This window comes from Fusarium sambucinum, chromosome IV, assembly GCF_050947815.1.
Source record: "Fusarium sambucinum isolate potato_lamoka chromosome IV, whole genome shotgun sequence".
NCBI lineage: Eukaryota > Fungi > Ascomycota > Sordariomycetes > Hypocreales > Nectriaceae > Fusarium > Fusarium sambucinum.
Genome location: NC_139291.1, coordinates 7901203 through 7915990, shown reverse-complemented (window position 1 = coordinate 7915990; position 14788 = coordinate 7901203). Strand labels below are relative to the sequence as shown.

At 48.0% G+C, this 14788-nt stretch overlaps 7 protein-coding genes across 7 annotated transcripts; 1 reads left to right on the top strand and 6 right to left on the bottom strand.

Annotated features, from left to right (window-relative positions):
* Positions 1–174: 174 nt before the first annotated feature.
* Positions 175–2088, bottom strand: FSST1_002564 (anthranilate synthase TRP2; the record flags this gene model as incomplete). The annotated part of the gene is made up of 3 exons (XM_083223850.1): positions 175–1646; positions 1705–1787; positions 1845–2020. The coding sequence occupies 3 exons, from the start codon at positions 2018–2020 to the stop codon at positions 175–177; spliced, it is 1731 nt and encodes a 576-aa protein (XP_083092746.1).
* Positions 2089–2590: 502 nt separating this feature from the next.
* Positions 2591–3567, top strand: FSST1_002563 (BTB/POZ domain-containing protein; the record flags this gene model as incomplete). The annotated part of the gene is made up of 3 exons (XM_083228567.1): positions 2591–2926; positions 2972–3407; positions 3458–3567. The coding sequence occupies 3 exons, from the start codon at positions 2591–2593 to the stop codon at positions 3565–3567; spliced, it is 882 nt and encodes a 293-aa protein (XP_083092745.1).
* Positions 3568–3843: 276 nt separating this feature from the next.
* FSST1_002562 (HotDog domain-containing protein) lies at positions 3844–4356 on the bottom strand (the record flags this gene model as incomplete). Its single annotated transcript, XM_083228566.1, has 1 exon — positions 3844–4356. The coding sequence occupies one exon, from the start codon at positions 4354–4356 to the stop codon at positions 3844–3846; it is 513 nt and encodes a 170-aa protein (XP_083092744.1).
* A 156-nt stretch (positions 4357–4512) lies between these two features.
* FSST1_002561 (DUF1993 domain-containing protein) lies at positions 4513–5078 on the bottom strand (the record flags this gene model as incomplete). The annotated part of the gene is made up of 2 exons (XM_083228565.1): positions 4513–4876; positions 4927–5078. 2 exons carry the CDS (start codon positions 5076–5078, stop codon positions 4513–4515), a joined length of 516 nt encoding a protein of 171 aa, XP_083092743.1.
* Positions 5079–5513: 435 nt separating this feature from the next.
* FSST1_002560 (uncharacterized protein) lies at positions 5514–6344 on the bottom strand (the record flags this gene model as incomplete). The annotated part of the gene is made up of 1 exon (XM_083228564.1): positions 5514–6344. One exon carries the CDS (start codon positions 6342–6344, stop codon positions 5514–5516), a length of 831 nt encoding a protein of 276 aa, XP_083092742.1.
* Positions 6345–6919: 575 nt separating this feature from the next.
* On the bottom strand, positions 6920–9021 carry FSST1_002559 (chitin synthase-domain-containing protein; the record flags this gene model as incomplete). Its single annotated transcript, XM_083228563.1, has 3 exons — positions 6920–7141; positions 7194–8780; positions 8830–9021. The coding sequence occupies 3 exons, from the start codon at positions 9019–9021 to the stop codon at positions 6920–6922; spliced, it is 2001 nt and encodes a 666-aa protein (XP_083092741.1).
* A 2422-nt stretch (positions 9022–11443) lies between these two features.
* FSST1_002558 (chitin deacetylase) lies at positions 11444–13127 on the bottom strand (the record flags this gene model as incomplete). The annotated part of the gene is made up of 5 exons (XM_083228562.1): positions 11444–11504; positions 11556–11726; positions 11794–12661; positions 12714–12778; positions 12871–13127. 5 exons carry the CDS (start codon positions 13125–13127, stop codon positions 11444–11446), a joined length of 1422 nt encoding a protein of 473 aa, XP_083092740.1.
* Between the last annotated feature and the right edge of the window lie 1661 nt (positions 13128–14788).

Here is a 14788-nt window from a genome sequence, read left to right as displayed (position 1 = left end):
GCCAAAACCGCCAATATGTAGCCCTCTCGGATTCGAGTTGCAATTCGTGGATGATTTTGATGTGGTGCCTTCTGAGTCTCCTGTAACGGTATGGAATAGAGGGCGAGAGCCGGTGCCGATTGTCGAATCGTTAATATGCAGCCCTCCCAGCCTCCGAGGTGCAGATAAACAGTACTACTGCTCAGCTGCCTTGATCTCCTCCTCTCCCTTTTTCCTCTCAATGGCAATAATCTCCTCCACCGTTTTGGTGCTCACTCCATCACCAAAGTACTTCTCCGACAGCTCCACACAACGAAGGTTGGCAGATAGCTTGTTCATCGTCTCCATCCACTCATCCGTAGGGTCACTGTCGTAAACAATACCACCACCGGCCTGCATGTATGCAACACCATCCTTGACCAGCATTGTTCGAATGGCGATACACGTGTCCATGGATCCTTCGTCAACATAGATCTTGTCCTGGGGTTCGCTGTTCTCATCAACGCGAACAATGTCGTAGCCGAACCATCCAGCAGCTCCGGCGTAAATTCCTCGCTTCTCCTGCTCCAGGTCGTAGATCAATTCCATGGCTCGGATCTTGGGTGCGCCAGAGACGGTACCGGCGGGGAAGATGGATCGTAGGGCGTCCCAGCGTGTGCATTCGGGTCGCAACACTCCTGAAACTTCAGAGGTGATGTGCTGAACGTGGGAGAAGCGGTCAATTCGCATAAGTCGGTCGACCTTGACGGTCGTAGGATGGCAAACTCGGTTCACATCGTTTCTCGCAAGGTCGACCAACATGACGTGCTCAGCGCGATCCTTCTTAGATGCCAGAAGCTCAGCTGCCAATCTGTCGTCCTCGGCCGCATTCTTTCCACGGTGAATTGTTCCAGCGATGGCATGGTTGACGATACGGGGCCTTGATCGAGCCTCAGCTGCTGAGTATCCGAATCGGGAATCCGAAGGTAGAGGTGCGTATCCATCAGTCTTCATGAGACACTCTGGCGAAGCACCAACAATATGAAAGTCCGCACATGACAGGAAAAAGACATATGGCGAGGGATTCAATGTTCGAAGAGTTCTGTAAATGTTAAAAGGGTGAAGCTGTGTGCTGCGACGGAATCTTTGCGAGGGCACGGCTTGGATGATGTCGCCCTTGACAATGTACTTCTTGAGCTCTGTAACGAAAGTCTCGTAACCCTTGCGACCAACGTTTGACGAAAATTGCTGGTCAGACTCGGACTGTGGAACAAGTGTTTGTTTGGGCAGAGGTGTCTCGGGCTGGAAAATAATGTCGAGGGTCTTTTTGAGGGTCTCACAGGCCTCATCGTAGGCGGGTTGAAGATCGTCCGATGGGCTCTTTGGTAGTTTCATGTGCGTGACGATAGTCAGTGTCGAACGGAAGTGATCAAGAGCGACAATGGTATCGAAGAGCATGAACAAAGCCTCGGGAATTTGGAGGTTGTCTTTTAGCGGTCGTTCCGTCTTAGGCTCAAAGTACTTAATGCAATCGTAGGAAACATATCCAACGGCACCGCCGGATAGCGCGGGTAGTCTTAACGAAGGGATATCGAGAACACGGTCGTGGGAGAGCTCGGCCTCGAGGGTCTTGAGAGGGTCGCCAGAGTGTTGGTAACCTTCGCCGGTAGCCAGCACCTTTCGAGGGTCTAGAACAAAGACTTTAGAGACTGTCCACCATGATTGCCCTTTAGGAAACTAGCTTACTGGCACCGATAAAACTGTATCTTCCAACAGTTTCTGTGCTACCTGTGGCACTCTCGAGAAGGAAAGAGTATTCTGCGGTTGCGCTGCGAGTGGTGAGTCAGAGGATGGTGTTTGACGGTGGAAGCACTGTGGTTCTTTACCCAGAGGATAGCTTCAGGTAGATAGCAGAGGGAGTCAATAAATCGGCAGGGGCAGATGCGCAAACGGGAAGAAGCGTTGGTTGAGTAGAAGGCGTCCATTCTTGGTTGTAAGCATTTCGAGCTTCATCGGCAGTTGGCCGTATATCGAGCTGGCGGAGAAGATTAGTATAATCCATGGCTGTAGATAGAAGGACGGTGAGTGTAACAATGAGACTGTTCTTGTTCTTACCTGTGCTGCACACATCCTTTATAATTCGAGGTTCAACGGTCTGGTATTCTGGTGGCTTGAGAACAAAGAAAGAAGAACAATGGAATATTGTCTGTTGGTAGATGAGATGCACTAGTACTACTTGGTGGTGTTTGCTTCAGACTCACTTTTTATCATTTGCCAATTGTAGACTCACTTGTTGGTGGGGGCGGGGCAGGCCGATAGCGGGTGTTTCGTGATACGGAGTGCTAAAGGTGAGTCCCCTCTTTGGTAGGCCTAATTGAAGAAATGTCTAGGGTAGCTGTGATGACAAGCATTGATGCCTTGCGCGCAAGGCTTCAAACCACCACTCAAGCTCGCTTCCGCTTACAGACTAGCGCGTAACTGCTCTAATCATCTTCAACAGAATCTCGTGTTTCGGTACGTCACGTCACACGCGCTCAACCACGATTACTTGCAACTATTTCATTCGTTTATTTCCTGAGCAGCACCGTAGCCGCTCCTTTCAGTCACAATTGCTTCCTTCATAATCGAAATCATGCCTTCCGATCAGCATGAAGACTCGGTGGAGCCTACCGGCGACGTCGAGATGACCGAGACCGCCCAGAACACGCAAGAGACATCACTAGAGAATACCCAAGAGGACGCCCACAATGGCGAGGCCGAGCAGAACGAGAATGCAGACGAAACAGCCCTCGAGCCTGTCGAAGAAGTCGCCAAGCCTCGAATTACCTTTGCCAATTACCTTATGAGCCCTATCGTCACTCTCCTCATCGGTTCAAGCGATCAATCTATCCTCTCAGCGCATCAAGGTCTCTTGACACAAAGTCCTTACTTTAAGGACATCTGCGACGCCTTTGTCGAGGACGGCAGCGTTAGTACACTGACCTGTTAAACCAATTCATTCTAATCCCCGCAGCCCCGTCAGATTGAGCTCCCCGAATACGACATCGACACTGTTGGAAGCTTCCTCGAGTACCTCTATACGGGCGAGTACTTCCCCAAGAAGCTCCCCGGCCAGCGCGTCCTCGAGTCCGACTCCGCGATCCCCGCCGTCGACGACAGCGGCGACCAGCTCCTCAAGCACGCCCGTATCTACACACTCGCCGAGAAGTTTGGCGTCGACGGTCTCAGGACACTCTCCAGCTCCAAGATTCACTGCGTCAACTCGACAGCCAAGGGCGAGATCGCATACGCTCGTTACGTCTATGCCTTTACCAACAACGACGATATCACAATTCGCGCTCCCGTCGCGAGCTTCTGGGCTACGCGCTCGCACACCCTCCGTGCCGAGGCCGAGGACGAGTTCAAGGCTCTGTGCTTGGAGCACCCCCAATTCGGATACGATGTTCTCAGTATGTGTAGAAATTCTGTTGTGGAAGGAGTTTATGCTAACAATTATCAGCCCGTGTCTTGGACGACAAGCTCAAGCGAGAGCGCAACGACAAAATGCACCCTGCCACCAGCAGCGCCCGAAAGCGCGCCCGTCACAGCAGCGGTTCGCGTGCCGAGTAAGCAGCGCCGTATTCTGTGTTATTGGCGCGTACTGTCCGGACCTCTTTTCTCTTTTGTACTGTAAAACTATGGGGGATATACTCGGCTGCCATACGCAGTTGCTTGAAAGATGCGATACTGGGACCACAGAGAACAAGCTCAAGAGAGCTATTGGATTTTGGCATCTTAACCAACACAAAGATTTCTCAGGTCTGGGTTGCACATTGTTATTTCCAAGGGGTTTCTGGAGTTCAAAGTGAAAACACGTCTTTTGTTCTATTTAGGTTCCTTCGTGCATCATACTAATGAAGGCTTTGGCTGTGAATTCTTGACATACTTTGTATGCTGTCCATGCGTAACAAGCTTCAACGTCCCATCCGCCTCAACCTTGAAAATCTTTATCGATGAAAACGCAACACTTCCACCGACTTTATCCGCCGTTGAAACAATCTCTACCATATCCCCCAAGCGCGCTGTGCTGACGTAGCTAATGTGCATATCCACACTCGCACCAGTTGTCTCTCTTAGATCCCAGCTCGCAATGGCTAGACCAGTGACAAAGTCGATGATAGTAGCTGATACAGCGCCGTGTAGGCTTCCGCTGCTGTTCAGGTGATTCTCGTTTAGTACCATGCGCGTGGTGACGATGCCCTGGCTTGCGCCGATGAGTTGCGCTGGAGCCATTATGAATTTGTAGATGGGACTTTTGCTGCGTAGACGGTCCATGAGGGATTGGACGTGGGTGGTTCGTGCCGCTTGAGAGGAGTCGACATCTGGGGTCTGCACACGAGTTGAAGGTGGTTCAGACATTTTGAGATATAATGAATAAGTATTCTTTTTATAAGGTGTTTTTTATGTGTTTTTGTATAAGTCTAGCATTTGAATTGAGTTGTTTTAGGGACATTTCCTCCGCGGACAAATACCGCCCCCCTTTGATGAATACCCTCTCTTGTCTGCATACTCAACTCAAACCTTTTCAAAAACGTCCTTCAAGTAATCAAAAGCACCCAGAGGAACACCCTGAGTACGCATGATACAATATGCAGAAGTAAGATGAAAGTGAAAGTTTGGAATGACGTATTCGGTTATATACCTCTGTCCCGTGAACCCAAAATTGCCCATCTTGGACTCCATGATGATCTCGAGATCTTCCTTGCCGTTGATAAGGTCCGGGTCTACACTTTCTAAGATCTCGACTGTTTTGGCAATACGCTCTTGGAGTTGTTCGAATGTTTCTTCGTTATCTTCAAAGATGGGGATGTTGGGGGCGCCGAAGCGTGATGCGACGAATTTGGCTGTGTTGGAGCATGATTGGACTTGGTAGGGGAGACTGATACATGTTAGTTGGGTTTTGTAGATTTAATATGAGACTGGACTTGCCCTCTCATGTCGGAAATGAGACGGTATGATAGCATTTCTTCATGTTTTAGACTCTTTTCTTCACAGAACTTGGCGCCTTTTTGGAGCATGAAGGAGAGGTTCTTAAGGTACTTGACTAGTACGGGAACACTTTGTTGATAGAGAGTAGTCATTTTGGCTGCCTTGGTAGAAGCGAAAGTAGGAAGAGTGGTTTTATTTGGACCGTTACACATCTAGACACATGAATGACAGTTTATATACTGCTTCGGTAGGAACGGAATGCCCCATAAGGTCGTCCTTAGCTGGTTATATCTTGTGAAGCTGACAGCACAGCGGCGTGGATTTATTAGTGTTGACTGTATCATTAGCGCTTATTTCCTGGCCCGATAACCATGTGTTAAACCTAGGAATCGGCATCTCGGGTGAGTTGAAGGCTTGGAGGATTTCGCATTCAGCTTACACCAGTCCAAGAAGGGACGTAAGCTGATGTGGCATATCATCCCAGATGCAATTACTGCTTGCTGGAGTAGAAAGTTCACCGTGAGAGTATCTAATTGATTCTTTATCATCGATTAAACATGGTGCTATATCTGTCCAGCTTCATACATCTATGCCGCTTGCTCAAAGTCGACTGTCAGTCCAGGGAGAAGCTCGATAGACTTGGGACTGTCCTTTGTTCCCAAAAGAGTCAACTTGATCTCTGCCTTGCCATTTCCACCCTCGAGCTTCGATAAAACAACCTTGTTGCTTCCCGCGTTGGGCCCAGCAGGGAGGTCATACGGCCATGAGTATTCATTTCCCTCGGAAGCCTTTTGACCGTGAATAGCGTCGTAAATCGGTTTGTACGTCGCGATATCCTTCTCTGGCAGTAGAACAGTAACTTTTGATACACCCTGTGCATGAGAAGGATGCTTTGTGTATTCATGCAACCCATCACCACCATCAGCCTTGAATGGTGACCGCAGATGCCTCTCCGTCTCATCAACGCACCAGAAAGGAATCGTCCCCGGAAAGATTCGACCACCCTCTGGATTAAGAGCCACCGAAACGAGACACTTCATCAAGACACCATCAGGTCTATGTCTTTGAAGAGAAGTCAGATCACCGTATGTAACCCCATTCCTAGCATTAGCGACTCTCTTTTGAAGAGCAGCATAGTCGGCTTCGCTGTTGAGAGTATGAGCCCAATCAGCAATCTTGCCCTCTTGGAGATTTCCCCAGCGATGAGCGCGGCGTTTTTCAGGGTCGACACCTTCTACGAAAGCGATGAATTCGAGATAGGTTCCGTCGGCGAGATGGATGAGTTTGTTGACTGTGAGGCCATCTGCGTGGGCGCCGCCGTCGATGACGAGGAGAGAGCCTTTGAGGTTTTCTGTGACGGTTTGGAGGGTTTGGTATGAGACCAGGATTGCGAAGTGATCTAGAATTGGAAGCGGCATTTTGATGCTAAAGAGTTTGTTTGATGATGGAGTGTTTGTTTGGGGTTTGTGAGAACGTAAGAGAGAAGCTATTGCGGGGGTTCGGAGTTGGTTCGGGAGGAGCTCCGACTTGCATGTTTAAGCCGAGTTGAAGCCACTACGTTGTGACAGTATTGGAAGTTATTATACATATATTACGATAGCCTCATCTAGATCGAATACTACTCGTCATCATTATTCTATCATCAGGCGAAATGATGTTGATCATTTACAACCATCAGTCACAGTATATTAAGTATCTCATGGTAACCCTCTTGTCAGAATGCCAATCATAAACGTGTTCCAAGAATCTACGTCTTCAATTAATCAAGGCTCAATTCATGCGTGCTCATAAGTAATAGTAGTGCTCAATTATCTCATGAAACCCAAGAGTTAGATCCTTCTATCATAACGTGTAGAAATATACATTAATATGTGACCGGCTAGATCGTATGCTCAAGCCCCCATTTACTTTTCCCTCGCCCCCTAAGCTTTATATCCAAATTCAATATTGAAACCAAGAAGTGAAAGACGTGCAACTCAATTGCATTGTTTGTTTAGTGTGTTCCTCTGCCACCAGCATCATCAGTGTCCTTTTCGCCACGAATAACTTCACGAGTCTTGCCCCATTTGAAGTCATCGGAGTGGAAGAGAGAGTAAACCAGGATAATGATGTTCATGAATGGCGATGTGAACAAGTGCATAACGTAGCCTACAAAGTATTGCGCTCGCTCGAGGTTGTTGCGCGGTAGCCAGAAGCCGATACAGAAAGAATAAAGCTGTAAGAATATTAGTTTTGTTGTAGAGGATGTAAAGAAGGATGGAACTTACATATCGGAAGAATAAAACACAAATGAGACCGAGAAAGACGGGGTCTGACATGACTTCCTTGCCGCGCTTAGCAAACACCATGAGAAGCTCGACAAAGGCAGCGATGATGAAAGGTGTGATGGCCCAGGTGATAACAGCAATGAGACTCTGAAGACGCTCAATGAGGATGATACCAGGTCGGAAGATCATGACGAACTCGTTGGAGATACTGCCCAAAGCCCAACGCTTGCGCTGAGACAGAAAGACCTTCCAGTCCTGAGGCACGATAGTCATGGCCTTGGCGCGAAGAGCTTGAGCAGTCTGCTTGCCAGGGAAAAGACTAAAGATGATGGACGCATGAATACTGTCCTCGGAGTAGTTACCCATGATATGTTGTGTCATGATATCGTTGGGCTTGGGACAGTAACCGAAACGCTCACGAAGAACAGCATCACCAAACGTAGCTTCATCAACACGGATGAGCTGACAACATCCAGGAAGACAGTTGACCTTTCCAGTGATGCGCGACTGAAACATACGACGAAGACCCTGTGTTTGAGAGTACTCGACGGATTGGTATAGAGACCAATAACCCCAGTTACTTCCGTCAAAGTCAACACAGACATGACCGCAAACACCGACAAGCTTGGGATTCTTTCGAATCTCCTTGATCATCTCGTAGACGCAGTCCTCGTCAAATACAGTGTCGGCGTCCATACCACAGAGGTAAGTGACATCGTCAAGACCAGCGTTGATAAAGTTGTTGCCAATGTACTCGAACAAGTCATTGTTAAACATGGTGACCACGTTCTCTGAGCGCTGCTTGAAGTGGTAAAGAAGCGAACGCGCGAAGCAGAGACTGTCTCGCTTGCCCTGGTTGTAGCGCTTTCCGACAAAGACGTAAGGAATACCCTTGTAAAAACCAGTTTGAGTCTTGACAGGCATAAAGAGGCCATCGCGGGCACGGTATCCATTCTCAAAGGTTCGTGATGGACCTGGCTCGAGGATATCTTGGAGGAGATACTCCTGTGTAGTCTTTTCCATGCCTGGGCCACGCACATTACCGTCGACAACGATAAAGATGACACGAGGATGGTTATCAATATGCTTCTGCGCAATCAGAGAATCGAGAGAGCCTGTCAACTCCTGATATGTCTCGTTGTAGCATGGCAAAAGCATAACCATCTTTTCCGGCTCAGCAGGAATATTCTCCTTGGGTCGCCACCAAAAACACAACACGCGTGTACAGAACCAGTGCAGGATGATACAAATACACATGAAAGACTGCAAGACGGTGTTGGAGCTGAGAAGCACGAGGAAGAAGTAGTACACCTGGTAGTACTTCCAACCGATGTAGATGAGAGCACCGTTGATGCCAGCAAGACCAATGATGAGACTCCATTTCTGAAGACGGAGCATGCTCTTGGACATCTTCTTGAGTTCTTCATCCGAGTCCCAGCGTAGCTTGGCTTCTTCTTGCATGATGGACGAAGTGAAGGAGAGGTTCGATTCGTTGCCGTTGTTTGTGAGCCATGATGCATGGGTCATGCCTGACATGGGGGTTTGCGCGCCGGGATGGAAGTCGCCATTGATGCCTCGAACGACAGACTACATTTTGTTAGATATGAATAAATTGGGTGTAGTTGATGTAACTTACAGAGTCTCTAGACAAGGTCCATCCAGGTCGAAGAGGGTTCGGGGGCACTTGAGGATAAGAAGTGGATGGCCTGGAGTCATCGGTTGACATGCCTGGGACAACAGGCTTCTTTCCTTGCTGGACAGACATGTTTCCTCTCTCCGAAGAGGAAGACGACGTCCTATGTCCACTGGTAGGCATTCGACTGGCCATGTTGAATGCTGATGGTGAAAAGAGGATCGAATCTGAAACCATTAGTGCATGAACAGTATACAACTCCATGTAAGTAACTCACGAAACGATGTCAAGACTTTCCAAGTAAAGTGAACGATAACAACGAGAGACAATAGCGAGTGACAAGGCCAAAGACCAAGCGAAGGAAGATTCACCTCAATACTGATATCCAAGAGAGACAAGTGAGTGATGAGCTACCAAAGATCCAAGAGAAAGGCAACAGATAAAACCGGGGGGATAATGAAGCTATAGCAAGATTCTCAGTCTACGAAAGTAAAAGAAAAAAAGTTCGCCTCCAGAACTAAACCCCTGTACAAACAACAAAGCGCAATAATCAGGCCTCATCACACTAGCTAGTTGATGAGTGTATGTACCTACCTGGCTCACGGATACAGGATACGCCTCACCAAACTAACCGTTTGTTTCCCAATTCTTCTCACATAGTCTGCTTAGGGACTCCGCATAGCACGACAGCACAGCTCTAAACGATACGAGGGTGCGCCGGTATCCCCGCCTATGCATCTTAATCTAAGTCCTAAACTTGCTTTCTCCAACGCCACGATGAAGGGAGAAGCAAGCAAGGGCAACAACAGACCGGCTTTGCTGGGTCCAGAAACGGGATATGCAACGACGCCTCTACTCCCTTTTGCTGAACTAGCTGATAGAGGCTTTTTTTTCTTCTTTTCCGTTGCCGTGTTTGGAAAAGACAAACGTGTTGTTCGTGATAGGATAGGATGGCAAGGAACATGGAAGAAGTATTGAGAGATCGACGACGATTCCTTGCCTTCAGCTTTGCATATACAAATCTTCAGCTTACTCTAGAAGTTCTATTTTTGCAGGGAAGAGATGATTCGTGCCAGGGATGCTGGAATTTTCCTTGGCGGGGAGAAAATGCAGTCAAGGATGCTGGCATCTGATAACCCCTGGTTGGTGTCACTGCCGATCCATCTTTTCTTCCTTCCCGAAACTCAACTTATTCTTCTACTGTTTGGCGGGTAAATTACCGTACATATTCATGGGGTATGCGCTGGCTCCGTGTTGCTGGGATGAAGCTTGTCAATGATCGTGATCTTTACTCGAAAGACGCAATAATCAGCACGGCTTATACCATGGTTTATAGCAGAATATTGAATGTGTATTGACAGCTGTGAAATATGGTCTGGTAAGGCCTCGACTCTTGAATAGGAAGTCTACTAGGTGATCTCGATCAAGGGTTGAAGTGACTGGTCATTGAGACAAGATGAAAAGTCGGTAGTGGAGATTTGCTTTTGTATAGAACAATAGCATTGTTAAGTCTACTTTAGCTTGTAAGTGTGAGTTTGACATAAAACATGAAAGTCTGAACTATAGCATGTTTCCAAGTATGGATTGTAACCCTCAGAGTTGCATTCACATCTTAATGACACTCCAAAAATAACCTACCCTCAACACCACCCCCAATGAGCTTATCCTTCTTATTCCCCTGGTCAACGTCGCCTCACCTCGGCCATACCCTGGACCTGCAGTAGCCCATTAGTGACATTATACGGGAATTTATAAAAGTCCAAACACGTAAATATGCAAGCCACGCTTGTTGTTCCTCCCGCCTTTTAGCTCTGCACCATGATCTACGCTACCCGATTTGCCTAAACTAGTCTCCTCCCTGTACCTGATCTTATCCCTGTTGGTCTATCCTTACCCCTGTCTCGTGTGTGCCGAATATTTGCTTACTTTATTTCGTCCCGATACGCCGTGTAACCCTTCGGGTCGCAGCTGTCACCGTAAATGCCAGCCCGCAGGTCTTTTCTTTTCATCTATGAACCTGTTAAGCTACCCCCACTGCATCGGACTCTGTAATGGTTGGTTGGACGATGATATTTTGGGCGACGCATTGCAGAGAAGTGAAACAATAGTTACGATATATCTTGTCATGACGCGTTAATACGACTTTTTCTTCTCTCTTTTTCCCTTCTATCATTGCAAGCCACTAATCAAGTACAGACTCAGGAACTTTCGAGTCACATTTATGTATATGCATGATTTTCTTGCGGCCGTGCCACGTATGTTTTGAGTTGACGACATCAGATCATGAATGCAGATCGACAGTTTGTTGAGAAGCAAATACAAACTAAAATTTAAAGTCATGTTGATCAATCGAGATTAGTTTAGTCAAGATCAAACAGATATTCCCGGTTAAATCAGACACAATATATATTAACTTTTAAAGCAATCAAGTATCTCAGCCTATAATACGCGCCCACAGAGTGACACATTAATCCTTTCAAACAAGGATAAGAAAGTAAATACTAGTAGCGTTTCCGTCGTATTACCCAAATCTCCACAAGCCTCTCCCGTCCCAGTCACACCGGGATGGATCCCCCCCGAGATATCACACTATTGACGGGTATCTAGATTGTTCTTTTCAAATGCACGTACCAAAGCCACTCTGACATCCAGATCCACAGTGAGTCGCGCTATTGCCGCTGTGGTGGTTGTTAGTGAGACTCGTTAATCTTACGATAGGAGGTACTTACCAGTATCCGTACTGGGAGCAACACGTCTTAGATCCATAGTTTCTGCAAGACGCATTGACTTCGGAGCCACAGACGCCGTTTGTAGTGTCGTGGATACCACCACCTGAAGGAGGGGTACATGTTCCAAAGTCGGCGTCGCAGCCTGTTCCGCAGTAACTCGCACTCGAACCGCTAAGAATAACGTCAACAAGGGTGATCCTGTACCTGGGGAGGCAAAAAGAAAAGAAAACAAGCTTACCAATAACCATAGAATGAACAGCAGCTACCGAATGCAGACCCCTGGCAAGTGTAGCCAGTGTCACCACCGCATTGCGGGTTGGGCGAAATGACAAGTCCACTTGTGGCCGTAGCCTTGGTGGTTGAGGTTACTGTGGTGGGTGGTACAGTCTCAGTAGCAGCCGCAGTCGAAGTGCTAGTGGCATCTCGGTCTCGCGAGGCAGTTCGGTACCAATTCGACCGAGGGTCACCAAGACATTCTCCAACAGTGACAAGTCTGTATCCGCGGCTGCGGGCTGTATCAATCATGTACGAAGTCAAGTTGTGCACGGTCTGGTCGTGAACATCATGAGCTAGAACAATGTACTGGTTGCTGGCAGAGTCGGGAGAGATGTCCGCGGAGTACCTGTCCTTTGAGTTCTGGATCAGCTGAGGACTGTCATTCTCGTAGTCCTTTGTGTCAACGTTTTGGTCCACGACATGGTATCCGAGTCTGGACATCTCAGCTAGGCAACCCGATCCAGCGTTGCACTCGAGGTACGGGGCACGCATGTAAGTCGGGATCCAACCAAACAGGTTGCGAAAGGACATTTCATTGTAGATCATCTCAGAAGTTCGGATGGTGCTGTTGACCGTGTTGAGATTTCGATGAGTCCAGGTGTGGCTGGCAATGTGATGTCCTGCAGAGTACATGCGCCTCATCACAGCTGGCCATGGGTTAGAAGAGCCGTCCATGTGGCCCTTGGCCCTGTTGTTACCAGCAACAAAGAACGTGGCCTGGACATCTTTCGAGTCAAGGAGGTCCAAAATGTCATTGGTGTAGGTGAGCGGACCATCATCAAAAGTAAGAGCAATCACACCAGGTGTAGTGCAAGTCTTGATGATGCTTCCTACAGAGATTCTGTAAGCATCACGATGGTGCATCGGGCATTCAACACGTACCATAGGGAACACTGCCAATCTTGGGTCGAGAAATGCTCTCCGTGCTGCTTCCACTCGGTCCGAAACTGGTCCAACGTCAGCCTTTCATGCTCTGCAGAGCTCGGACTTTGCAATTCCCCATTGCCGACTCCAATATTGAGGCAAAAAAAAGACTTACAAAGTATCACAAGAATCACTGTAGTCGAGCTGGCAAGCCGAGCCACCACAAAAGTCTCCCGTCGTTCCGCAGAAGCCACTCTCCGAACAACAGGAACCAGCATTGCACGAGCCAATCCCAGGGCCACACTCAGCACGCTTTCTCAGCTTCGAATGACGCGGGGAGAGAATGTCGTCGACTGCAAAAACAGGTCCTGCGAGAGCAGCCCCTGCATGCAACAGCAAGGAGGCAAGGGTGATGAAACAGCTGTTCTTCATTGTGAAATGCAGTAATCGAGAACAAAAAAGAAAGAATACAAAATGAATGATGCAAAAATGGTTGTAAAGCACGGAAGGGAGATGCGAGCGGCCGGAGTTTAATTGTAGTGAAGCCCGTTGAGCGGAGACAGAGTTTTATCTACATGGGTTTTGACTTGGACAGGCCGGCCGGGCATGACTGCAGCTTCCTTCAGCCAAACAATAACTAATTTCAGAATATCAGACGTATCGAACGCCAAAAGTCTTTGCATAGATTGAACACGAGAAGGCTACAACCAGCCAGGTTGTGTTGGATGTACTGGCCCGATATCCTGGACCTCCATCCCAGACCATGCCCAATGGACAAACTGTAGAGATCCACGTCGAAGCAACATTGACAATCAGCCGCCAGCCATCATCAGGTGAGGCCTGTCTCTGATTTATTGTTTTCTTCGTTGGAGTAGACCATGCGTTGGGCATATGCGACGGTGGAGAATACTTCCAGTGTGCAGACGATATTGCAGTATGCTTCCAATAAATTCGTAACCATGAGTTGATAAGACTGTCACTTATCACACTCGGACCTTTTCATCAGTCCATGGAACTTCAAGTCGAAAGAGTGACTGAGGAACAATATGATTCCTGGGAAAACAAAGATGCGAGGCACATGCAGCTATCCACTCTCTTTTCTCAAGCTTTCGAGTCCGATTATCCGACTGGTCTTGGCAGACTCGTATTGATTGCAGTTTCTATTTTTCTTTCTTGTGCATCGTCGTACCAGACTTTACAGGTCAAAAGTAAGCTGCTTATACGGAGTCGTCCAATCAACAAGACTTTAGTTGAATTGGCATTGGATTAAGTATTCTTCGGGAACACTGCAGGGAATCTCGAGCTTAATGCTTTCGGGCAGATGAATGATTGACGTGTTCTGCCAACATGCTTTTTTCAGCTAAACTACAGCAGTATTGTGTCACCGTTCCCTGTAAAAACGAATTGGCAGCCTTGCCAAGTTTGATAATTGTTCCCGTTTGCCGTTGTCGGGTTGATGTTGCAGCGTGTCCCCTGGGCGCCACATTTTATGCACCTCGAAGATCTGTTCCTAGGTTGCTCTTCCGTCTTGACCGGCATTCCAGGGGGTATAAGCCGTGGCCCTCTGATGTACCGATTGACCTCTGCCGGATTTAAAAATGGATTTGCGGGTGAATTGGTAATGGACATCTGCAGGACTGTCTTGGCATCGGAAAGACACTCGTCAGCCCGCAAACTTGAGCTATGTCTCATCGGATACATGCAAGTCTCAGATCAAAGTCTAGAAATGAATTGTGTCAGTTCAGGACAGTCTGAAATTGCTTCTTATGTGAGCTTCCGCGCGGCTGGAAGAGTCCTCACGCGCTAATCGATCGGGAATGGGAACTTGCTTCCTTAGTTTGGACAGCATCTCCATGTAGAGACCCAATCCATCATCCTTGGACCAGGACCTGGGATAAACCCTTGTTACTCTGTGCAACATCTGAGCTGAGCTTAAAGAGAAATGACAGTTCAGGCACGTTAGCTGAAAGAGATGCAGTGTTTCCAGCCTAGTCGAGTCCTTGCATGGCATCAAGGGAGTGGCCAAGGAATTTGTGAGGCTTTCATGGTTCTGAGCAAGGTTTCCTTCTTTTCTAGGCAGAGTTGCGAGGTGG